Genomic DNA, 26,162 nt, shown 5'->3' with positions numbered 1-26,162 from the left:
TCTCAGTGCCTACTTTGGTTAATCTAATACTGTATTCAGCTCTAATATCCTGCATGTTAATTCAAATACACCATAGTCTCTGGTTGGATTAAATTCAATTTCTTCAGCATTTTTTGCAGGTTTAAAATTCTAAATAATTTTTGCAAGCTTGAAAGCAAGCTTTCAAGGTTTGCATACTTTTTTTCCATACAACTGTTTTTCTGGCATGTCGATAATATCACACCTTTGTTGTTCAGCAAATTGGATCCTCTGGTAGCAACAGAAATGCTGTCAGGTACTGTCCTTCCTGTTCCTTTTCTTTCTTAAAACAATTATGTATTTATATTCTACGGCATAATGATGTATCAATATTCTAAAATTTCCCCACTTTTGTTTCATGTATTTCTTTCACTAGTATTCAATAACTTACCATAATTGTGAAATTCATACTCATTCTGCTCCAAGATGGGGGTAAATATCACTTTAGTTTATAGACAGCATGTTTGGCCATAATCAACATTGGTGGAAGGCAACTAAAAACCATGAAATTCAAGGGCCAAGGACAACATCACCAACGCTTTCACATTTACTTGTATACAAGGATTTTATGAATCTTCCAAAATTTGTGATGTTCTGGCCTCTCTGTTCCCCCTTTAAAGGAGGTTAAGTTTTATCTAAATTTGATTTCATCTGATTACACCATTTGGGACCCCATTTGGCCCCTAGGATGGGGAAGTTTTCTACAGGTCATACAAGAAAAACATGTTGATCTTGTTCTTGAGACAAAATATAGCAAGGACTAATGATCCTCGTGAAAAAGAAGACAAAAGCACTTGACATAACATTCACTTTTAATTAAAGATGAACTGTATTGACTCCAGTCACAAGCTGTAATTATCTTGTACAAATTGAAGCTTACATTGGTAAGCTTGGCATTACAGGAGTTAACAAAGTATCACAATATTGCATAAACACTAGAATACAGAAATAGGTAACATGATACCTTATGATTGGGTAATACTAGTCAATTGAAGCAACATATAGAAACGGTAGCAAACAGCACACTTTCGGTCAAAAATGTGTGACACACAAAATCAGTATTAAGAAAATAATGTAGGAGACACACATGTGCAGTTGGAATAATTACCAAAATATGTTGATAAGAAAAGAAAATCATATCAAATTTCTTCAGTTATACCAAGAAGATCCCAAATAATGCTTTTCTTTGATGCATTTACATGCAATGATTTTTTCATTCACTCTCGTTTTGAAGTTTTAAGTAGTGGTGATGGAAGACAACACAACTTTCTGATAATTTGATATTCTCCTGAGGATCTTTTAATACCAAAACAAACTATTGCAAATATACAGCTTTTATATAATTGCTATATATACATACTTCTATCTGGAGTTCCCTAGTTCATACAGATGTCTTCTCACAGTTCAATAGATGTGAAAAGAAATCAGTTTTATTCTAATGTTCAGACAAAACAATAACAAATATCCCACAAAAAAGGCCACTTGTGTTATTCTTTTCTCGCAAAAATATTCAGGTCAAAAATTTCTATAATCTCATTTTTCATGATTACAATAAGAGAGGCCCACAAGGCTTGTACCATCTGCTGGTTTCCTTTTATTCTTTAGACGTTTGAGATAAGACCACAATGGGCATCTCAGATTTCTAATGATCACAAGATTTTGAACAACAACACCTGGATTAATGTTTGAAATGATGGCTGATTAAAATTGACCTGTGGAACTAAAAATCAGTCAAAAATGTCTGGGCCCTTTTTGAATCAACTTATTCAAAAGGATAAATTCATGACTATAACAAAATATTTTGTATCAAATGTTGACACTGCACCACAGCACAAGTCCCTGTGACTCTTTGAGCCAGGTAAGCTAAAGAATAAAATAAGAAATATCCATATATTATATACTCTGCATGTAATAAATACTTTTATATCATTACAATACTGCTTTATCATGACAACAAATCCGTACAATCCACAAAAATACCTACAGTACACACTACAGCAAACACCTATATGTAGACATCGAGAGGTGTACCATATCAATCGTCAACCACAGAATAGAGCTTCTTCTAGAGTGTTCGTGGTCAGATTTCAAAACAACAAATACAAACAAAACAAGAGGCACAAGGGGCCCTTCACATTCAAAGTAGTCTCATGATCTCAATTAATTAACAAAAAAAGGGATGAAACTGTGATCATACCAAGGAAATTCAATACTCTATTGTTTTTTGGTCAAAATCATGTGATGTCATTTCCACAAAGTTTCTGCAAAATCAGACTCACAGAAGACTGAATTTAAGATGACTGCCATGCAGGATTTCATATTTGTTCCAAAATAAGAATCTCATTTATGTGCAAAATGGTTCATTAATGACAAAGGACATCAATAATATTTTTACCATGTCCTGAACAGTTATGCACAGATTCTGTAAGTAAAAATATTTCTATGCAAAGAGTACTCCAGGCAGTAAGATTGAAACATTTCTGCCAATCAAATACAAAATGTTTTGACATTGCTGGTTTTTCAAATGAAATATTGAATTCTGAGCATTAAGGAGTACCATCGGTAGTAGACTGGTAGTATTATCTACCAAACAAAATACAAAGAGCTAAGGAAAACAATAATTACTGACTTTAATAAGCTTAAACACTCAGGCAAGGTGTACACTATGTATGGAACCTTTCCATTTACTACCTCGAACCATTATAAGGAGATTCAAAATACCTGAAAGAATGGACAGTAGAAGAATATATGACCTCAACTTTAAGGCCTGACTTACACAATACAGGTGAAATGATGTCTTTAAGAGAGAGAAAAAAACAGAGTTGAGTGAGAACAACAATCACCAATGAATATTGTATATTCTTCTAGATTTTTGTGATAACTTTTCTATACACAATTCTAGAGAGATAGTTAACCATTTATTTTGTTGGAATCGTAAGTTCAGAACTAATTCTATCAACATATATTTTACTGTTAAGTAACTCCAGTCACTGTGAACACAATATTTCTAGTTTGTATACAATGGAAATTTTCTCATAATTGATGTATATACATATAAAAGGTTTTTTGTAATCAAGCTTAAATAAACTGCCAGACAAGGACACAAAACAACATTAAGAATATAGGTCACCATTAGCAATATTCACAGAATGATGTTATCCAACCTGTACATATGTTATCTATAGGCTTTCAGTTAATGGAACAATAATGCATTCAGTCCATTTGGGAATCAAACCCCAGTTTTCAGTAGTAGGGTGATGTTTGAATAAACAGTAAATTTTCCCAATAACTCAAAGAGTGGTTGTATTGAAAACTTAGTAAATGACACAAGAATTGTTCTTGTTTGTACATTGAATTAGTTACCCTGAAAACTTGCACCCTTAGATCCCCTTTCGTAGAAAGCAGGTTCCTTTGCCGAATAAATTTCTCCTTTTCTTGGATTTACAATAAATTTCTCCTTTTCTTAAATTTACAATCAATATATCAACTGTGAACTCCTTGTTCCTAAAGGACACCAGGTAATCATTTCTAATATTAATCCTACAGTATCTTGGGTATAAATTATCATATGACACAATGGTTGATGCATACAAGTCTTGTTTACAATAAATACTGTACAGAGTTGTTTTAGATACCCAGAACAACATCATTTGGTGACAGCCCTAACACAATAACGTTTTGTTTGGGTACATCAAGAGATCAAAAACATGGCAAAATACTTGCCCGTGCCTAGACAATTGTGAGACAAAACTCCAGTGAGCACTCATAAAAGCTAGTGACAATGAAGTTACCCAGCTACAAATGACAATGAGATGGGACATGATAAAGTGGTTCTTCTCAAATTTAGGATGACTTTCAAATGGAAATCAAATGGTAAAAAATGAGGGAAAAGCCCACAATTATGATGAACACACACTTTTTTCACTCTTACCAGTAAGGAAATTATTAACGAAATACTTTGTACATCCAAGGTTTCATTTCCTTGCTGTTTTGCTTCTATATTTCATATATCTAAAAAAAAAATTCCATGTTAATTTCTATAGGAAGCATCTCACTTGTAATTTCATTTCAAATGTTCATACCAAGCATCCTAATTTATTGTTAATGTTTAGTGTGGCCTAGAAATGTCACTCTAGAGTACCCACACTCACAACACAGAAGTCAACACCAGCTTCTGTCACCAATCAACAGAACAAACACATATACTGTGGAAATGTCTACAGAAAATACCGATTTTATGTACTACATATGATAAGAACCTCTACAAGCATGCATCAAAACAATCGCTGTTATTAGTGGATCAGTGAATTTGTTTTAACCTTGATAAGTACGTCCTGGTTTAACATGAAATCTACCACAAAGTCTGTTTAAGGATGCTGTAAACATCACTATTCCACACTAGATGTGTTTGTCATCCTGCTGTTGTCATGGTTGTCTCCTAGCAGTGACATGTAAGTTCCATATTCAGGATAACATACACTGTATTGACCTTGTGCAACACAATCTCAGTCTTGAAACATCTTCTATTATGGAAAAAAACGTAATGTGTAACCAAAACATCTGTTGGTCTGCACTCATTACTGTGCTTTTTCTTTCTTCTTCAAGAATGGTAGTTTGGTCTGCACTCTGTAAAATAGAAAAGTAACATTTTGTATCATGTATCATTGTAACTCTGTTGTACAGGTACATGTATTAATTACAACTCAGTTGCACAGGTGTGTTACAGGTGTATTATTACAACACTGTTGTACAGGTGTGTTACAGGTATATCATTAGAATTCTGTTGTATAGATGTATCATAAGAATTCTGTTGTACAAGTGTATCATCATAATTATGTTGTACAGGTGTATCATAATTATGTTGTACAGGTGTATCATCATAATTATGTTGTACAGGTGTATCATTAGAAGTTTGTTGTACAGGTGTATCATCATAATTATGTTGTACAGGTGTATCATCATAATTATGTTGTACAGGTGTATCATTCTGTTGTACAGGTGTATCATTAGAATTCTGTTGTACAGGTGTATCATTAGAATTCTGTTGTACAGGTGTATCATTAGAATTTTGTTGTACAGGTGTATCATCATAATTATGTTGTACAGGTGTATCATCACAATTATGTTGTACAGGTGTATCATCATAATTATGTTGTACAGGTGTATCATCACAATTATGTTGTACAGGTGTATCATCATAATTATGTTGTACAGGTGTATCATCACAATTATGTTGTACAGGTGTATCATCATAATTCTGTTGTACAGGTGTATCATTAGAATTCTGTTGTACAGGTGTATCATTAGAATTCCATTTTGCAGGTAATCTTTGTAATTTTTTGTGAATGCATAACAATGAAATACTTAGAAAGGTATGTAGTGAGAGCTTACTGTTTCATAACACCGTCCACTTGACAGCAGATCATGTTGAAGTAGTTATCAATCTGGACCTGGAACAGTGGATAAAATCATGGTGTCATTTTTGTAGGAAACATTTTCTAAAACTATAAAATCACCTTTCGTTCTAGTAATAAAGATAACACCCGACAAACAAACTAAATTGATGTAGTGATGAAAAACGGTGAAGGGTAGAAGAAAAGAATAAGGGAGGGGCCAAGTCTTGGGATATATAAGGTAAATTCTTTGAGATATAATATGGGTTTGTTTTTCATAAGCATTGGTGGTAAGAAATTCTTTTCAGTATATGATAATGAAATCTTAAAATTCATGACTGCTTACAATACTGGTACAATCTGGTAAGACACACAATTTCTCTGATCATTAGACAGTGTCGAGAAATTAAATCAAGATTTCATTATTTGCAAAGAGCAGAAGTTACTTTAATGACCAAATTTTATAACAAACGCGTGAGGTGATAACAGACGAAGCAATAAAGGGTGATTGTAAGTATCCACAACGCTTTATACCCTCTAACATATAACAAAGACTGATGGACAAAGTAATGGCTAAACACTCAGACTTTGTGACTAAGTATTAGACATAGGACCATAAGAACAGCTCTACAAAAACCCCAACAATTGCCAAAAAGTGGAGGCACATGGATCTATGATGATTTTATAAAATCATACTCACCTTGTAAGTTTCATAAAATTTAGGTAGTGTAAAAACAGACACCACAGCTGTAAAGAAATTAATTGTAATTCATTAATTCTGTACATAACTAATTACAGAAATCTGTCTTCAACCAGTGTTTAAATCAATTTTGATCTTGTCATATCAAGAGATTGTGTAACTAACATCATTATGTTGAGAATGTGTATTAAGATAAGAAGATGAGAGAAGCTATATTCAGCAACAAAATCATACTTTCCCAAAGTGTAACATTTATTAAATCCACTTTCATTGGATGAGTTACCTACAAAAGGACTTATCAGTCTTCATGTACAGGGGAAGTTTTCTGTATCATGTAGAACTGTACTTAAAGCCTAGAGACAGTCAGTTTACTGTGCATTACCTTTGATAAGGACCATTTTACTAATTCTAATAGTTTTATTCTTTCAGTTTTTTTCCCTATCAAATTTGAGGAAAACATCTATGCCAAAGAGAAATGAAATTGAGAACTATTACGAATTTCTACAAAAAAAACTGAGATCATCTGCCAGTATTTTTTTTTTTTTTTTTTCATGTTTCCTTTTATCTATCCCTAAGGTATTAAAATTACCAAGGATGATCAGTGTCATTCCATTGAACCAGGCTCCAATATAGGTCAGCACCCACAGCAACAGGCCAAACTGAGAAAAGAAACAAGTGTTCTTCAGATGTGGTCACAATACACCAGTCCACTAAAATCTTATCTACATGTCCCTTAAACTCTTCAAGTGCATTCCAGAAGACAAAACAGAGCACAATCAATTTCTGACTTCCCTGAACACTGGTTTTGTATAGATATTGAGTATATTTTGTTGAACAGGCATACATTTCATCTAATGTGGAATCAAATCTTTGATATGTTCCCCTCATTTTTTTCTTTTTCCCATTATCTAATACATCTCATGGCAGAGAACATTGATGCAATTTTAAAGCACACTTAATTACAGACAGTCTCAAATTTGCAAAGTTTTACCAAGTGTGTGATAAACTAGTTGTTTCATATAAAGTAATACTGCAGGAGTTGGTGACTAGTATGGATTGTATTAGACTAACATAGGTATTTGTTTTTCCTGAATGTGAAAATATGGTCGCAAAATAATTTTCTGGTGGAAGGTTCTTAAATATCTGACCACTGCCACTGAAATTATTTGGCAGTTGTCTCTTGATCCAGCCACCAGTTATATAGCATACTCCACTAAAATTATTTGGCAGTTGTCTCTTGATCCAGCCACCAGTTATATAGCATACTCCACTAAAATTATTTGGCAGTTGTCTCTTGATCCAGCCACCGGTTATATAGCATACTAAGGAATCAGGATCATATAGGAATAGGATTTTCCTGAATGCACAAATATTTTATCAGGCAACCATGAAATATTTTTACATTGCATCTTATGTTAGCCTAATACACTTCTGTGAAATAGCGCTGTTACCTTGGGTAAAGTCTACATCAACACATATTGTCACAATTTATTGTCACAATAATATATCTCTTCAAATAAAATCTGAATGCAATGTTCCAATGTTCGTTTTTTAATACCAATGAAAGAATCTTTCACATGACATGTTATGACTTTACCAGAATTTTTTCTTTCTTAATAACTATTTTATGATGACATAACTTGTTCTCCCGATCATAGCATTAAGCATTATTAAACAAATAACCATATCACTAGGAATATCTCTTCGTTTTTTTTTTTGACCAACTGTAGGCCTACTGTTCCAATAACCTCAATATATTGAAAAGTCTGCTGACCAACTGTAGGCCTACTGTTCCAATAACCTCAATATATTGAAAAGTCTGCTGACCAACTGTAGGCCTACTGTTCCAATAACCTCAATATACTGAAAAGTCTGCTGACCAACTGTAGGCCTACTGTTCCAATAACCTCAATATATTGAAAAGTCTGCTGACCAACTGTAGGCCTACTGTTCCAATAACCTCAATATATTGAAAAGTCTGCTGTTATCTATACAAATTGATATATACCAGTATTTTGATGCAGCCCAAGTGCTTTAATTTGTCTGGAAAATGAAGTTTCATTTTTTGCCAGCGGTGATATCCAGATCGGAAAATGCTCAATCAATGTTCATATACATAAACTTATCTCCTTTATGAGCTGAAAATTAACCCAAATAGTTCTTTAAAATTAATCTAATAGTTTTGGAACCAAATGGTGCAGTCTGCCCTGTTAATTTCAAAACTACTGTAAATGAAATGCTATCCATTAAAATCATTTGCAATTTTTTAGCAAGGAAACAGAGCAATAAAACACGAATATACCTTAAGAGAATCAACAAGGTCTTCAATAAGGAAGAGACGTCGCAGCTCACGGGAGGTGTTGTTCACATGTCGTGTAATGTTTTTCAGAGCCATCTGAGCCTTGTCTTCAGGCACATCAATATCCATGTCCAGATACACTCTGTAACACATGTAATTAACACATTAACATGATACTTATCCCTACACCTGTTGTAACTCGAAAGGCCTGCATGAAACCCATGTCTAAACAGGGTTTGCAGTTCTATCCAATGATTCAACACTGTTGGCAATTAAATGTACACCTCTTATATGTGACAATGGCTCTTTGCCTCTTGGTGTACAAAATGAAACTGTGATTTACTTTACAGCCATAACTTCTAAAGAAAGCTTTCTAAAAACTCATGCCAGCTAGTTGATGGCAAAACATTGTAACCCTTAATTTGCTAATACGCAACATATTTCACACCTGTGATCTTGAAAGTTGCAAATTAATGTCAATTCTTCAGCACAAAATCCCAACATTATCATTGAAAATATTCTGTGAAGTACCTCTTGTGAATAAACAATAACAAACTATGACGGTCAAAAGCAATGATGACCACCTGTTCGCCATTTTGTATTTCAGATCACCCCCAAAATCTATCCATGTACAACTAGGGACCAAAGGGAACTTAAACATGAAATTTGAAAATAACCCATCTAGTGCTTCTCAAGAAACAGCAATTACATTACAGATGGAAGAATGGACATACAATGGGCTACTGACATGATTTGAACAGCTCACTAAATCTAAGATGGGAATTAGGCCAGGCCATTAATTCTTATACATGTACAGAATAAGCAGTTTCAGTAAGTTAACTACAAGCAGTATTGTTAAATTTAGAAATAAGCAGTATGGTTAACTATGACCTTCAAAGATGATCTTTATCATCTACTGGACAAAAGTTTGCTGTGAATAATAACTCAGCAGTTATACATGATGATAGAGGATGCTATTGACCAAGTACTGTGAACCCAAAACTGCTTGTGTAGACATCTGGCCCATAAATATGTGTAGATCAACATAGCAGACATTCCAATATGAACACTGGTCAGTATAAAATTGGTCAATTAGTTGCCAGCCTTAAGGGGTGCTGGCCACTTAGTGTTAAGACTGGAACATGTTCAGAGCATTCATCAAGTGTAGTAAATTCTACATAAATTGCATGTACCATATTGGAAAATACCATCCAATGAATGAATCAAGTTTTAATACAATCTTTTGAGATATTTTGATGTAGTCTTTTACCATCTTTTACATTCCAATGATAAATTTTTAAAAATATTTCGTGTTTGACATGTAGTTGGGTCACCATTAGGAAACCACATTGATTAACAATGACTTCTAAATTGCTGGTTCAGAGGCTGTGTCACTATAGCGATACAGATTAGAGTGCCATGCTAACATTCACTGGTATTACTGCCTTGCTGTTTAATTAGCTTCTGGAAAGCAAATAAGGATCTTGATATTTCCAATTTCATTAGAGAATTGTTTATTCAAAAGAAATACGATGGAATTCAGTTTCATAAGGATTTTAAATACAAACTTTGTCCTTTGCTGAAAGAACTTGGAAAGATATACATCATATGCTATATCAAATGAAGGATTGCATAATGTTTTAGAGATCTTTGGGTGATTATCCTTATCAATGTTTCATGGATTATCTCAGCTAATCCCTTTTAATTTCAGTTCATAGACTTGCCTGACTTGCAAGTATGTAATACACTCTTTATTATGTATGAAAATATCGAAAAAAAACATCACAAGACAATATAGCCACCTCCTTACAAAGAATGAGGGACATTACTTCTGGAAATGTTGATCTGAATGCATGAAATGCTTCTTCATATTTACCTGAAAGGGTGTGGGTCTCCAGATTTTTGAACAGCTTGGAGGACGTTCTTGTAAATGCGGAAGCTGAGTGTGACGGTGATGACAGCCAGAGATAAGTAGGCAAGAACGCTCAACACAGAGAAACAAGACAGAGACAGAAGAATGAACATCATGGAGCCAAATACGACCCCTGTTGTCTTAACATCACGCCAGTACACAAGATCCAACACTGAAAAGAACAGATGCAAATATTTTAATCAAAATGTTGACTGGAAACAAAATATTTTATTTTGGTGGTTAAATTCGTTTTTTGTAATGAAAGATTCTGCCATTGTTCAGTTATATATTTGGTTATTATTAAATTTTATTCATTTAAGGATTTTTTGTGATTCAGCACATGTAATGAAAATTGCAAAAACAATATATGTTTAGTGTTTGAGATAATCCCTATTTAACCTTAACACCTTCTAGAGTAAGCATGATGCAAATTTCAGTCACAACATAGTTTTTCTAAGGGCCACTAAACCTCGGTTATAAAATATGCTTCAACATAGAGCAGGCAGACAGAATGGACTTTCCATTACTGTTTTTTTCTATGGATATGAGAGTGTATAGTGTAGAGTAATAAGATAACCACCGATAATCATGGGAACATAATAAATAGTTTATTATGTAGCGACAACCATCTCCACAGCAAGGATACAGCAGACAAACCAACTACTACATCTATGTATCTTCAAAGAACAGAAGACCACACAAATTAACCATTATCAGGTATTACTGGAATTTTTATAACATATTTCAGTTAGCCTATACCATGAATTGAATCAATTCTATTTCTGTAACGAAGCGATAATACTGTGTTTGTAACAGAAATAATCATATTAGCTTCATCACACATCCCATAATAATCCTGTATGTATGAGTCAGCGACATGATGGTGATCACCTGACACTGAGTCCTGATAGGTATCTGCCACCGAATTATAATCAGAAATAGAGAAGTTTGCCCCATCATTTCATCACTCATTATAAGAACACTTGTTGAAAATGAGTGAAAAAATTGTGTTTATAATTCAAAAGAAAAAATTGACCTGGATATCCGTTCCTCATTTGTATTTATTCTTTTGCTCCACTGCTGCTGCAGGCTAGCTCATTTCCCGATCAATATCAAATATTGGATGGTTTGAATGGCTATGAAGCAAAATTTGTCAACACTACTTTTTTTTATGACTCATGCTATAATGATACAGTACAGAACTATTGCATACAGAGAGTACAGGTAACTGTGATAATATTGTACATAGTCTAATAACTCTATTATAATGATATAGAACACAACTGGTATACAGAGGCAACAGGGACCTATGATTATATTGTACAAAGTTAGATATGTGTAGTTATAATGACACAGTACATAACTATGATATATAGAGAGTACAGGTACCTGTGATATATAGAGAGTACAGGTAACTGTGATATATAGAGAGTACAGGTAACTGATATATAGAGAGTACAGGTAACTGTGATATATAGAGAGTACAGGTAACTGTGATATATAGAGAGTACAGGTAACTGTGATATATAGAGAGTACAGGTAACTGATATATAGAGAGTACAGGTAACTATGATATATAGAGAGTACGGGTAACTGTGATATATAGAGAGTAAGGGTAACTGTGATAACATTGTACAAAGTCAGATACCTGTAGCTGTAATGATACAGTACAGAACTATGATATATAGAGAGTACAGGTAACTATGATATATAGAGAGTACAGGTAACTGTGATATATAGAGAGTACAGGTAACTGTGATAACATTGTACAAAGTCAGATACGTGTAGTTATAATGATACAGTACAGAACTATGATATATAGAGATTACAGGTAACTGTGATATATAGAGAGAGAGTACAGGTAACTGTGATATATAGAGAGTACAGGTAACTGTGATATATAGAGAGTACAGGTAACTGTGATATATAGAGAGTACAGGTAACTGTGATATATAGAGAGTACGGGTAACTGTGATATATAGAGAGTACGGGTAACTGTGATAACATTGTACAAAGTCAGATACCTGTAGCTGTAATGATACAGTACAGAACTATGATATATAGAGAGTACAGGTAACTATGATATATAGAGAGTACAGGTAACTGTGATATATAGAGAGTACAGGTAACTGTGATAACATTGTACAAAGTCAGATACGTGTAGTTATAATGATACAGTACAGAACTATGATATATAGAGATTACAGGTAACTGTGATTTATAGAGAGTACAGGTAACTGTGATATATAGAGAGTACAGGTAACTGTGATATATAGAGAGTACAGGTAACTGTGATATATAGAGAGTACAGGTAACTGTGATATATAGAGAGTACAGGTAACTGTGATATATAGAGAGTACAGGTAACTGTGATAACATTGTACAAAGTCAGATACGTGTAGTTATAATGATATAGTACAGAATTACTGTTTACAGGCAATTGTTATATCATTACCAGTTCATCAAGATACAAAGAATATTGATCCATTACTTGGTAATACAGAAATAGCAGCAGGCTGACTAACCTTACTGCCTGCCTTAGTTACACATCATGTGTCAGTGATCTCAGACTGTGGAAATACTTCCTCAAATCTTTGGTCAAGTATTGTTAGTATCTGTCTAGTACAAGTTTCTTATTCATGTAGGGTTATAAACTTTAAATTTCAGAATAATCATCACCTTTGGAGTGACTAACTACAATCATCAATGACTGGATATCACAGAACAATATGGTATATGAGTGGCTCTTGTCATCTTTGATTTATAAATCATCGATTGCATCGTATTTAAGCATTGTCAGCTTGTGAATCGTGATCCTCAATAAGTACAGATCTCTGTTATGTGTATTGTCAATCAGAACCATGTCACATAAAGGTTGTAAGCTTACTTTCATTAATTCATTACAGTACAGGACTGCATTGCCGGCTTATATTTAACAATCACGGGATAGAGAGCTGTTGGATCATTTACAATCATTTAACTTTTCATTTAGCCGTTACCTAAAAGACATGCAAGATAGATACAAGTGTAGATGAATTTTCCACAAACTTCTGGTATTTTTACAAATCAGATTTTGAACAGCAGATTCTGATCAGAACCAGGTAACTCTGTCTACAGATTTCCAAATGTACACAGCACCTGAGATTTCATGTAAATGCCTTTTTCATCAGTCTACCTCTAATATCAGAGCCCTAATCTGTCCTTGGGCCAATACTGATTCATCATTTAAAGTTTCACAATATATTTGCAGCATTGTGTATGGCTGCCACTAGGTAACTACACGACAGACAGCAATACAGATATCAGCCCAATTTACTGTAGAGCAAGCTGGAAATCACACCAGGGACTTGTACACTTGTAGTGGTGTGTCTCAGTCAACACTGTGGCTGTGTCTGTAATGTTTTATCCCCCAGAACCCAAACATCATTGGAACCAGATTGCCAAACAGAGTGGACTCTGCTATCAAACTGGTACAAGGGCCATGGGAGGCTGCTGGTATGTGTATATCTGTACTAGATAGTGATGAATCTACCCGCAGATAATACACTGTCAGATCAACTGGTACTTCACACATACATTATGGTGTATTTGACCGGGCAAGCTCTACATATTGGCACTTGGTCTGATATCATCATAGTACTAGTCTTTACCTCTTGTTTTTGGAAAATGTCCCAATATATACCAAGAGCTAGTCCTTTTTTTTACCTTCTACTGTGAAATACTGTCTACAAAAATGATTCGCATATTATTTCCAGTACTGAATATTCCACCAGAATTGACAAGCTAACAGCAGATGTGGATACTGTGAAGGTGACCCTGTGACCAGTATTTAAACCAGGAGGTTCAAACTGCTTCCATAGATCATGTAAATGTATAACACAAAATGGGGGAGGATGAAATGTTTTGGTGTCTTTGAAGGAAACAGTGGAAATCTTACGCAATTTGAATTTTAGGAATTTACATGTTAACCTACTGAATTGCCAAAATAAAAAATGCAAAAATATCCCACTAATCAGTGCACACATCGTAAACACATAGGAGCTGAATAGTAATCACATATTGTTCATAAAAACAAGTGTTATAAAGGGACATGTCCATGATAAGTTAAGTAAAAATTGGCAATAAATTAGTCACTAAGTGTGGTGATATGGTAAACATTGCTGAATGTGTAAAGTCTAACATAAGTGACTTTGACAAATGTGACCACAAATCAAACTGTGATGACAGTAACATTGACCGGCACCCCATTCCAAACTGTGTTGGCACATTACAAAAATTATTGGATATTCAGTTTATCAAAACTTGAGGCAGAGAGGTCATTCTAAATGATTCATTTATCTGGAATTGTGATATATGGGAATCAAGCCATAAACCAGACTGCACTGTTATGTACTGATGTCAACCTACATGAATTCATATTTTCAAATGAGAAATAGTCAGGAGAGTGTGAAAGATTCTCATGACACTTCCATAGAAATTCAAGGGACAAAAATATTGGTCCATTTAAGAACACAACCTTTAACTTGCAGCTGGTTAGAACTATGTGTTTTTTCCATCAGTACTTTATATGCATCAGTAAATGTTATATTGGTGAGCGAGTTGTTAGTGACTGGCGTATGAACCACCAGGATATAAGACTGATGTAGGAAGCCTAATATGACCCTTCCTTCAGTACGGTTAACAAAGAATCAATACTGCTATGGCATCATTCATAAGCCTTAGGCTGGCACCAGCATCAAGCTGCTTACCAAGCCAACACAATCAATACCAACTTGAAATGCTTTCTCTCTGCATTAAGGAATTCTCAAGGTATATGACAGGAACCAGAGCCATGATCACCTCAGTGTTCGACGTAGTGTCTTACAGTGGCTGAAAATGTAACACAGGTGATCCACCAGAAGCAGTAGCTGCTTGGCCTCTGGAACTTGCAGTCACAGTGAAAAGTTACAAATCAATATGAAAATAATCTAAAAATAATGAGGAATGACAGACCTTAAATACACTCACACCTCTTTGTCAGCAGCTGATACAAAATTCTGCCTAATTTCTTCATCTCTGTTCTACAATTCACTTATAGCTGACTCTCTTTGGTTAATACATCTGCAGGTTCTATGTATAAAAACAAAACCACTTTTCTAAACAGAGGTCAATGATCAGGAGGATCCATTAGATTGGCTGTCATGGACAATTCCATCACAACTAGATACTATCAGCTTACTCTAATCAAGTCCTTTTCTGGCTCAATAGCTTGAGCTTGTGGACCGATTTGGCTAAATTCTACCAACATCAGGTAATTACACATATGTGGAACACATTAGCTGTGTTGCTGTTCTGTTCCCCCACGTGACATGATTGGTGAAAAACATCACTGAGCCAACAAAAACAACCGATTGATTTCTACTTCATTTTCACCCCAACCATACCATATGCACCTTTGAGATGGGTTCAATTGAACACAAATATACTAACTAACCCAATCCATGCAGTAAATATTGTCTATCATTTCCCATTCTATTGCTGAGCTTGAGACCAGTATTGATCGAGATTGAAGCAACAAATCTATCTCTGATGGCATGGCTGCACCGCCTATAAAACACTAGAACAATCTGCTTTGGTATTACACATCTCATTCAAAACAACCACATCAATACTAAGGAGACAGGCATACACAAGCATAGTCTGTGTGGCCTGGCGACATATATATGAGTGCTGTATTGCTTAGAGTGGCCTTGCATTGTAAACCTATCTGCTTACAGCGGCTGAACCTTGTACACATATCTATCCATTCAAACAGAATTATTAGGGTTAAAAGTGGTACAGTGACCCAGTATATACAAGCATTTGGTTTTACAGCTAAGAAACATGTGTGGCATGCTACGGATTTTGACCATTTTATTTGTTTACCCAACACCAACATACCACAATTTGCAAAATTTTGAATTTGTTTTACAGCCTTCAGTGAAAAAATTGGGGGAAAACATTTGCTTTGAAAAGGTCATCGTTAGATATGATGAAAAATTTGACTGAGGATTACTGAATGTGTATGAAGTTGTAATTGTGTCAAATGTTGCATGAATCATTAATGTTGAATAAAAATTGTTTCTGTTATGAAGTATATTATTTTAGACAAATCTATTATTTTTTTTGTTTGCTACTTTTTCTTACTCCATCTTCAGTCTTTATTTTTGCTACTATTTGTAACTCCATCCTCAGTCTTTATTCTGTTGTATACATTGGTACTACAGTATATGTTTAGTAACATGCAGGTGATACAATTTGGAACTCTACAAATGCTTGTTTGACATACCATATTACTGCACCAGAGTATAAGCCACAGGACTAGTTTTAAGCATTTTTTTTATTTGATCTACATATATGCTGCACCATTTCTCACAATGTGGTAACTGTTATGTTGACCAAAGTTTGTTGATATAACACACAACAAAAGCCAAGATCATCGTCAAAACATGTAATAGAAGTTCGCGAATGAATTATACACAAATAATCCTTTGTTTCATTGACTTGTTTTAAAAACATAAAATAGCAATTATCAAACTTGTTTGGCTTGGGAGCCTTCAAAGATTGTCTATGCAGACATAGGGCCTGACGTTACGTATGGTTTACAAACAATGTCTCAATCAATGTCTGTACTGTTAAATATAAGTGAAGGCCCTTGCTGACAAAATTTCTATAGTCCCACATTATTTCTTGTAAGATACACGAAGCCATTCTTATCGCAAACAAGCATGGCAGTCGTTCTAGAATTTGACCTAATGACCTATCCTTCCCAGGATGCACAGCTATTGTAAAATTCTGTTATGGCTTCCCGAGCAACCACTCAAGTTCAGAAGATGTTACTGTGATTCATATTAAAATGTATGATTATTAAATCCACAAGAATGTTATTTTTATTTCAATCTTAAAATCATCCTGTATACCGTTGCAAATGATGGTTCTACACAATCTGTTTCAGTCAAACATGTGATTGACAGGTACTCGCAATAAACTTGGTACCAACATCTCATACTGGTTCAATAGTATCCTTGCTTTTAATCACTATTTTTATTCTTCCTGGAAGCATGAAATGTAACAACAACCAAAAATATCAACGTGCGAGGTCATGCAGGTCAATAGTGCATGATGGCTCTTCCAAAATACATAATGATTAAGAACCAATGTCTAGACGATGCGCTTCATTTTTTTTCTCAATTCTGATGATTTTTTTCACATCCACATATAAGCTGCATGCTTGACTGCCGAGGAAAAACGCAGCAGCTTATAACCCAGAAAATACGGTACACGTAAAAAAACAATTAAAGCTTGCTACATGTAACCTACAGAACACAATAGATGTGCATCAAGAATTTTTTTTATTCTGGGTTTTATTTTAGCAAGAATTGAAATTGTTCAGTTGCTTTTCTTTGCTAGGCAAAGAAGCAAATGAATTGGTGCTATTTCAGTACATTATAATCACTTGCCATAGGATTATCTTCTCTGTGATGTCTCAGCTGCCTGCTGGTAAAATACTTGAAATATGAGGTATGTATACTGTTTGAGGTGGGGAATAAAGGCACGCTATATCTGTATCTGATGCTGTGCTTAGATCACACACACATATCTGTACATAAAATTGACAGTGTTTTTTTTACAAAGACTTCTATAAAGCAAAATTGGCTTGACTTATACAGTACACATGAGCACCTGATAAATGGGAGTGTGCTATATACATTTCTGTTCCATAACTCTATGAGTGTAAAACACAAAAGGCCTAGAAGGCTGTTACGTCTTTTGCTTGGACCTTGCCAAGCCATGGCTTTGCAATCAATATAGCATTTAGCTCTCCAGGGACAGTAAATATTTGTAAAGAGGATGGACAAAGACAATTGCTAACAAAATGAATACTTTACCATATAGTAAACATATACAGCCCTTCGGGTAAGGTGAAATAAGAACTTGGCAGTACAAATGTTCAGAAGTTAATACATAGATGTTCTTCATGCTTTATGGAAAACTGTTACGTGAATCTTGCTGTTCGTACATCAGTGTGTGTTAAAACAATAATCTGAAGCCAGCACCGATGAGTAATCAGTTTCTAACACCTACCACCAATCACACATCATGCCAGACTGATCGCTTTCCCATACATATAGATACATTCTAGAGATGCACTAGTTACACTTGGAAGCCATGGTACCATGCAGCATGACTTACACTGCTTCATCTCTAGTCCATCACATTCCCGTAATTTTCCTTGTCCTGGTTAGGAAGAAAGAGAGACTGTCCTTTTAAGAGCAGAACAGAAAGAAGAAAGAACAATATCCTGGTATCATGTAATATCTTAAGTATAAGAGTATATATCCATCGACTGCCAGGTATGTCCATGGTAAAACGAAGGGGCAAATATACCCTAAAACTGTACTGGAAGAAAACTACATTTGGGTACAAAATTACTACCTTAGAAAAGGAAACTCACACATTATGTCTCTTTCCAATATTGATAAAATAACCATTAATTAAGCCATTTTTTGTTCTTTCAATAATGGTAAGTGTTAAAAAGCATGGAGGGAGAAATTGAGAAGGCAGGGCCTAATTTCAAGTCATCAGAGTGGAACACTTATGTATAAATACTACACAATAAACTGAATTACCTTGACCTTTCTGCCCAAAGTGGAAATGTGATATGTATACATATATGTATCTCAATATAAAACTTAATACCACCATAAAACGATACATGTATACTGCTGCTACCCTAACATAAATAGTTGCCTGTTTACTTAAATTATCCTTTCTTACTCAGAAAAGAAAGAAAAAATGTATGTAAGCACACTGGTGTACCTTCCTTTGGACAGCTAAGCCATGATATTTTTTGTACATAATGAGTGTAGTACAGTAAACCTGCCTGTCTGCACACTATATAGTTTTAGAGCCAGCAAACCTCTGTAGTAGTACACCAACTCATAAACACTTATCTTCTCCTCGTTGGATCTGCATTAATCCATAACACTGAACTGGTCTTTATACATGAGTGCATGCATAACTAGCTTGTTCTGTATTCCTGAATAATGGATAATTTTTCTGAAGCGACCATGCTCCGATTCCTTACCATGATAATACTGAATAGGTACAGATTTTTTTTATTTTCTTAAATCATTATTACACGGTAGTATTCTACTCATGACTTAACTTTACATGGTCACATTAAACTCCATATGTATGCATGTTGCTAATTTGTAGAAGCACCATTCTGACCAGAATTTTTACAGAATCACTTATGTATGTGGGCGTATACACATGACTTTTTACACTTGTAGCTAAATACCACTTACATTATTGGGGCATTAAATGCTACCAGAAATTACACCATTTCTATATAGATAAATTAATGTACACATATTTGTGGGTGACCTATTTATAAGCAATCATCCAACCAGTACAAAATCATGAATAATTGATTGTTACTAGAGGGTACTGTTATATTAAGAGTGGAGCTTTATAATGTCTGTACACAGCTCTTTTTTTAAACATGTATCAGTATTCCAACAGGCATGCTTAAGCTACATGCACCTCATGAAAAAATCCATTTAGTTCAACAACATCAATTGTAGTCATTTCATAACAGAGGAACTATGTTTGACAATGTTGCATATTACTTAATAAAAATAAATTCTCCAGTATGGTAGGCACGCATGAAAATTTATGATGGTCAACACCACATATTTGAACAAAGGCTTCATCATTCAGCCCTGAAACAAAGGGTTGAGGTGAGGGTCAACATCATCTATACAAGTTGAACCCTTCACTGCTTTATTAGGATATATCCAGTGAGAGAAATTTTTCATCACAAGTTTAGAAATGAAGGAGCTGTTTGTTGACAGATGTATTTCAATTTTGGTGATCCTAACACATTGTCAGGTATAACAATATATATATATATATACATTTTAGTTTACATACAACTTGAAACAGCTTGCACTACATGTGAATAATAGTGTTCAGATATATATTGCACAACAACAAAAATCCTTACCTCTAGGGTCAACATTCTTCAACCATGTATCTGCAAAAAAGACATGTATCAATGTAAGTGTTTTTCAGTAAGGTCAAAGGTGAATAAAAACATACGAAATGTCTATATGTTAACCATCTCATTCCTGACAATTAAGATTATCATAAGCTGGGTAATACACTTTCCAAAAGCATCTTGTTTATATTTTTTCAGAAAGGAATGTTTCATAAGAATTGAAAACTATACAGTATCAATAAATACAATGAATCTAAAAATGAAAATGACACAAAGATTTGTTTACTTCTGGATGCTACTCAATTAGAAACTGTAACAACAGCATGCCATTCTTAAAGATATGTGATTTGTCAAAAGTCTCTGGACTTGGATGACAGAGGGTGAGAAGAAAGTTCATGAAGAGAGATTTGTCAAGCAAAGATTCGCTACTGCAGCAGACCACTGTACAAATTACCATTTTGGTTATGGCTACAACTGTCAATTTAATCCAAATCGGTGGTTTAAAATATTTTTGCTGACAGAAACCAAGATGTATTCCAGACTGACCATGAATATTAAAAGTAATCCAGACTGAAGGTTAAAATTTACACAGAAGTGGAATGTTACAAGTCTTAATTTATACTCGTCACAGACAATTCAGCAGTAAAATTTCGTAGATATCACTGAACTTTGGACACATAATTCTTTCATTTAAAGTTTAATTTGGTGCATTTTATACACATGGTCTGTTTACAGTTTCCACACAACAAACATTTCACGTGGACATGCTAGCTAGCACCTACTTCCATCTAGAATGCAGTAGTGCTGGACATATGAAAGTCCCAATCACATGTGTAGAAATGTGACTCAGCCAGGACATCCATAAGTACCTGATTAATGTGCAGTGAAATGTTGGACAAGTGTGAAAATGCTTGTAAGCAACATAATCATATTGTATCATTCAGTAGAAAGGGAGGGTCAGAGGAAATGTATACATACACTGATACCCGGGCAGAACTTTGGAAACTTTTGTGGGCTAGTTAGTTTGGAGTATCTTATAAGCTTTATCCCTGCAGAAAGGGTAATTCATGTACTGTGTAACGCTCTTTAATAATTAGTGAAGGCAAGCCCATGTTTGATATCTTCAGATCTTGAGATTTTGAATAATTTAGCAGTCAATCATTGAAATTCATTAAAGCTAAGATTTCAACCCAATGAAAAGGGTACATGTACATTATTGTGTGGCTCTATGCAGGAGCCAGTACCGATCTGTAGACTGAACATCAACAATTCTCTATGTCAGAGCTAAATGGTTTGTCAGCATGTTACTAGTCACTATGAATGCCACTACAGTACATGGAGTTGTTATACTATATGTCTATTACATTTCTGAAGGCCCGTGGGATGGGTATCATCAAAGGTGGTATTAATAATTCTATTATACACTACAGCATATATGTGTAAACAGATACTCACACAATTGTCATGTGCCTATCAGTATTTGTGAAAACATCAGTCCAGAGATATTTTATGTAATTAGAGATGAAGTAACTGAGTTGTGATAACAACAGAGAAGACATTACAAAGATCCATCCTATAATTATCTATAGCTATATATGATGCATTTATAACATAAAATTGATTCGTGTATGAATACTTAATGCAGTCCTCCAAAGTATGCGTGATGCAGTTTTCATCATAATCAATTCACCCTTCAGACTTCAGACAGGTGAGCTCATAATTTTTAATTTGCAAAAAAAAAGAAAAAACAATGCTCTATCATGACAATAGGAATATTTAACTTCAAGTCTTAATACTGTCCTAGCTTTCAGACAAGTGAGCTCCTAATTCATAATTTGCTAGAATAAAAAAAGCTACTGTGACAATCTGAATATTTTAACTCGGCCTTCTAGGATGTGAATATCATATTTTTGTCAACCATGCATGACCAACACCCATTTTTCTACAATGTGTACAGATTTCTGAAGTAATCACATTATGTGCATGCAGTCTACAAGTACAATCTCTTGTGGAATGTCAATATCATGACACACCAAAAAGTATACTATCAAGTATATATATACATATCTGAATTGTTAGGAATAACTTTAGTACAAACTGTTCAACAGTAAATAAGAAACAGGTGGTGATAACTTAAGATTACCATGTATTGCAGATTACACATGGCAAATGTCTACTTCTAACATGAACAGTGTCTATATATATAATATGGACAGTAGCTGTGTAACTTGTAAATACACCTGTACTAGACCAGACACCCTATCACACTAGATTGAGCACATATTTTACATTGACTAGTGCACCACAGCAAAGTTAAAGACGGTTCAGCAACTTTGTCAGCTCCTTATCCTATACATGACTGACAATGTTTTATTTCAGTTTTACTGTGTCATTGACAAATGCAGAATGAAGAATAGAAATGCTTGTCTATTTCTGTACAACATGCAACAGCAGACTTTCCGATCATTTCAATTCTGTTTCTAACAAAAAAAGTGTTCTTGTGAAAAGGGTAATTGCCAATTGAGACAGAAATTTCTCCGCATTGAACTGGTTATTTACAAGAAGTGAACCATCAGATGATATGTTTCCTGTTACCATTAACCATCCATTTTAAAGTATAGTAAAAACATTTATATAAAATTGTAAGTGGTCTGTCTTTGTCACATTATTGACTCAGGTTTGCTTTACTGAGAGGAAATCTCTCAATGGGAACAAGGAAATTGTGACGTGGTCAGGAAATCAGGAAAAGTTAAATAACTCCACTCTATACATTTTCCATAACTATCAATGCTGAAATTCAAATATTGTTTGTTTAATACAAAAAAAAAATCTTAAAAGTCTGTTCCTTTTTGTTTACTTCACATTTGTCTTTAAAGCATTGACATTTAGTGTAAAACTCATATTTATCTAACATATAAAAAACTCATATTTATCTAACATATAAAAGGATTTTATCTTTGTTCACTAATTCAGTTGTCAACTTTAAGTGATAAAATCGATCTCATTTGGCATGATTAAGAACTTTTTCAGTCAAATATCAAGTCATCAATCCCCAGTCAATTTCAAAAATAAGGTGTGCCAGCCTATATTATGAAAAATGAAGGGGGAAATTACAGTTTTTTTGGGTCCAGGGCCCCTGCGTTTTTATCTCTGTACAAATGACATATAATGTTTGCAAATGTGTATCCAGGATTGACAAAAACTAAAAGATACCATCACCATCGGCTTCAACAAAGGTTGAATGTAAGCAATATATATAAAGTTAAACCTCATGGGAAACAAGCCCAAAGGCTTCCTACATTTTTATTTCCCAGTTCTGAACATGTCCAAATTTTTACTTTATTTTACGATGTAGTGATATGTTTATGGACAAGTTACTACAATACTGTTGATGTCAAAACTTTTCATATGAAATGAAAACTAAATCTAACATTATCCTAGAATGCACTTAACAAAATCATAACATGTGTGGTTGGGTGGTACCACTGGTAGGGACATGGAAAGGTATGGGGTCACCTGTCTAGCATCTGAGTACTCCAAGATACTCAAGTTTCCTCCCAATACACCTTACTTAAAGTGCTTCAATTCGGGATTCATATAAGCTGAGAGCTTGTTTCGTAACGGTTGCAAAATAAATAACCTCATAGTTAAATGATACAATTTACACCAATGTTACCATCTATATGGTGGTTTAAATAAAACAAGAGGCCTAACAGCCTTTACGTCATCTGAGATAAACAATATTGAATATAAAAGTGAAAGAACAGATATCAAGTGTCATGAAACAGAAATTGTGACACTGATTCACTGTGTCAATACATGCATACCATAAAAACTGTCATCCTATAATGAAAATGAAGTTATTTCAAGAGGGTAATAACCAACATTATGTTCAAAATACAATTTTTCAAAGAAAATTACAGTAAAGTCTAAAATACATACTCCTCTCCAGGGAAAAAAAATGTGAGACTCTTTTGGTAATTAAAGCATCTTAAATATTCTGGGTCTTGAGAAGAGGTTTTTTAAAATTTAAGTCAATATGACCCCGCCAATCAACCCCTGGGGGTCATTCAGGATCAAAATGGGCATAACATCAAGCTGTTATCCTTCACTCATAATTCTAACCAGGTTTGAAATAATTCCAATGGAAATTAAACAAATTATACTCAAAAATCTACTTTTCCTATACAAACTATATTAAACAGAACCTCCTCCCCATGGGGAAATGCGAGACCCAGGGGCCATGAAATTCACAATTTTCTTGCGCCCATAAACAATTTAACACTTTCTACTTCTCAAAACTTCTGATCTAATTTCAATGAAATTTTGCAGAAACCTTCCTTGGCCTAAGATGAACAAAAATTGTGAATAATACAGTTTCCAACCAACCAACCCCCCGCCCCGACTACTGGATGAAGGGTATTAGGATAGGTCACCGTGAGATTTTGTCTCAGGTGACCTAATAAAGGCAATGATAACATTTCATAGAAAACTTGTGCAACAAAGATCAGAAAAGATAAGCCAAGAATGATGCAGAACTATAAGGTATAAATAGTGACAGGCTGATTTTTCTAAAGAAAACTAAGATTTCAGCTAAGCATTCTGGGGGATAATTAGATTTGCAGAATTGCTACTAATATCCACCATGATACAAGGCACAAATGGTGAGTTTACAATAGGATGTAATACCACATATCAATCTTAATACTTTTGAATATGAATTGATTGAATGACATTGTGATACTGAAGCTAACACCTATGACAGCAGCAGTATTAAATCTAATTATAACTGCCACAAGTTAATTAATTCTTTTGAGACAGCTTCCTTAATCAAATGTTAATGAGCAAGTTTTGTGACCATGATCTTTGCACACAAAGCAAAGAGAAAAAAAATATTTCTCAAAATTATGCAAGATAACCTCATTTTTCCAGGGTATGAATAGGATTTCTACTTGTTAATGTTCTATATAGTCCACAAATCTACCAATATCCTCATGTGTCATACAGAAATTTAAATTCATTGATCTACATCCAAATCTTTTTCATTATCTTTTTGACTGTTTGTAAGAGATATCTCTATTAGATAATTTTCTGTGGTGAAACTCGTCGTTTGTGTCTCATTGCGCTATTTTGGATGCAAGTGAATACAGTAGAGAGACGCATAATTTTCCCCACTTAAGCAAATGATAATATAATTACAATCAAGAATAGTGAGAACGCGAATGCAAGAAGTGCTCATCTATTCACGATTGGTTATTCGTTACCTGCCGGTGGTTTGGAGATTGACACAGGTTCTGATGTTACTTTTGGATCGGGTTGTGTGAATGGTGAAGGTTCTGCCTCTAGTTCGAACTCAAGGCCACGATTGGTCTCCCCCATCCCACTTGTGAATTCACTTCCCGTTGGTGGTGCAGGGGGCGCTGTTGGTTCGGGAGGGCCCGACTGAGAACCGAAAATAATTAAAGGTTCTCTAGTGTGGGGTTCTTGAGGTGTCAGGTCATCATCAAAGTTAAGGAGAGGACTAGAGGCGTTTGCCTCAGATGTACCAGATTCATAGCGATCCTCCTCTGCTTCCTCACCGGTAAACGACGTCGTGGTTATCGCCTCGTCTTGCTCTGGAATTTTATCCACCTTCTCGAAGTCGTCGCTATAACCCTGCTCCGAATTACGTGGAAAGTCTCCTAATAAATCCGCCATTATTAGATTTACGTTTGGTGAGGTTAATAACTTGTATCACCAACGACTTGAAACCGCACGACACTGTTGCATGCAACCAGACCTGGATCCGAAAGAAGTTGGACCTGACGTAATGGTCA

General features: G+C 34.6%; 1 protein-coding gene across 3 annotated transcripts; it reads right to left on the bottom strand.

Annotated features, from left to right (window-relative positions):
- Positions 1-818: 818 nt before the first annotated feature.
- Positions 819-26,136, bottom strand: LOC132548601 (reticulon-1-A-like). Of its 3 annotated transcripts, none has more exons than XM_060212466.1 (8): positions 25,611-26,136; positions 20,353-20,382; positions 10,287-10,494; positions 8,414-8,552; positions 6,701-6,770; positions 6,112-6,158; positions 5,410-5,468; positions 819-4,644 (listed from the first exon to the last, which is right to left on the bottom strand). In XM_060212466.1, the coding sequence occupies exons 1-8, from the start codon at positions 26,041-26,043 to the stop codon at positions 4,596-4,598; spliced, it is 1,035 nt and encodes a 344-aa protein (XP_060068449.1). In that variant the 5' UTR covers positions 26,044-26,136; the 3' UTR covers positions 819-4,595. The 3 variants fall into 3 exon arrangements, with proteins under 3 accessions (XP_060068449.1, XP_060068450.1, XP_060068451.1); XM_060212467.1 differs by having other exon boundaries at positions 25,893-26,136; XM_060212468.1 differs by having other exon boundaries at positions 25,926-26,136.
- Between the last annotated feature and the right edge of the window lie 26 nt (positions 26,137-26,162).

The sequence above is a fragment of the Ylistrum balloti genome, unplaced genomic scaffold (assembly GCF_031769215.1).
Source record: "Ylistrum balloti isolate Yb309-2 unplaced genomic scaffold, AGI_CSIRO_Ybal_v1 Utg370018, whole genome shotgun sequence".
In the NCBI taxonomy this organism is placed as follows: domain Eukaryota; kingdom Metazoa; phylum Mollusca; class Bivalvia; order Pectinida; family Pectinidae; genus Ylistrum; species Ylistrum balloti.
The sequence above is the reverse complement of the archived record's forward strand: the minus strand, read 5'-3'. Positions and strand labels throughout refer to the sequence as shown.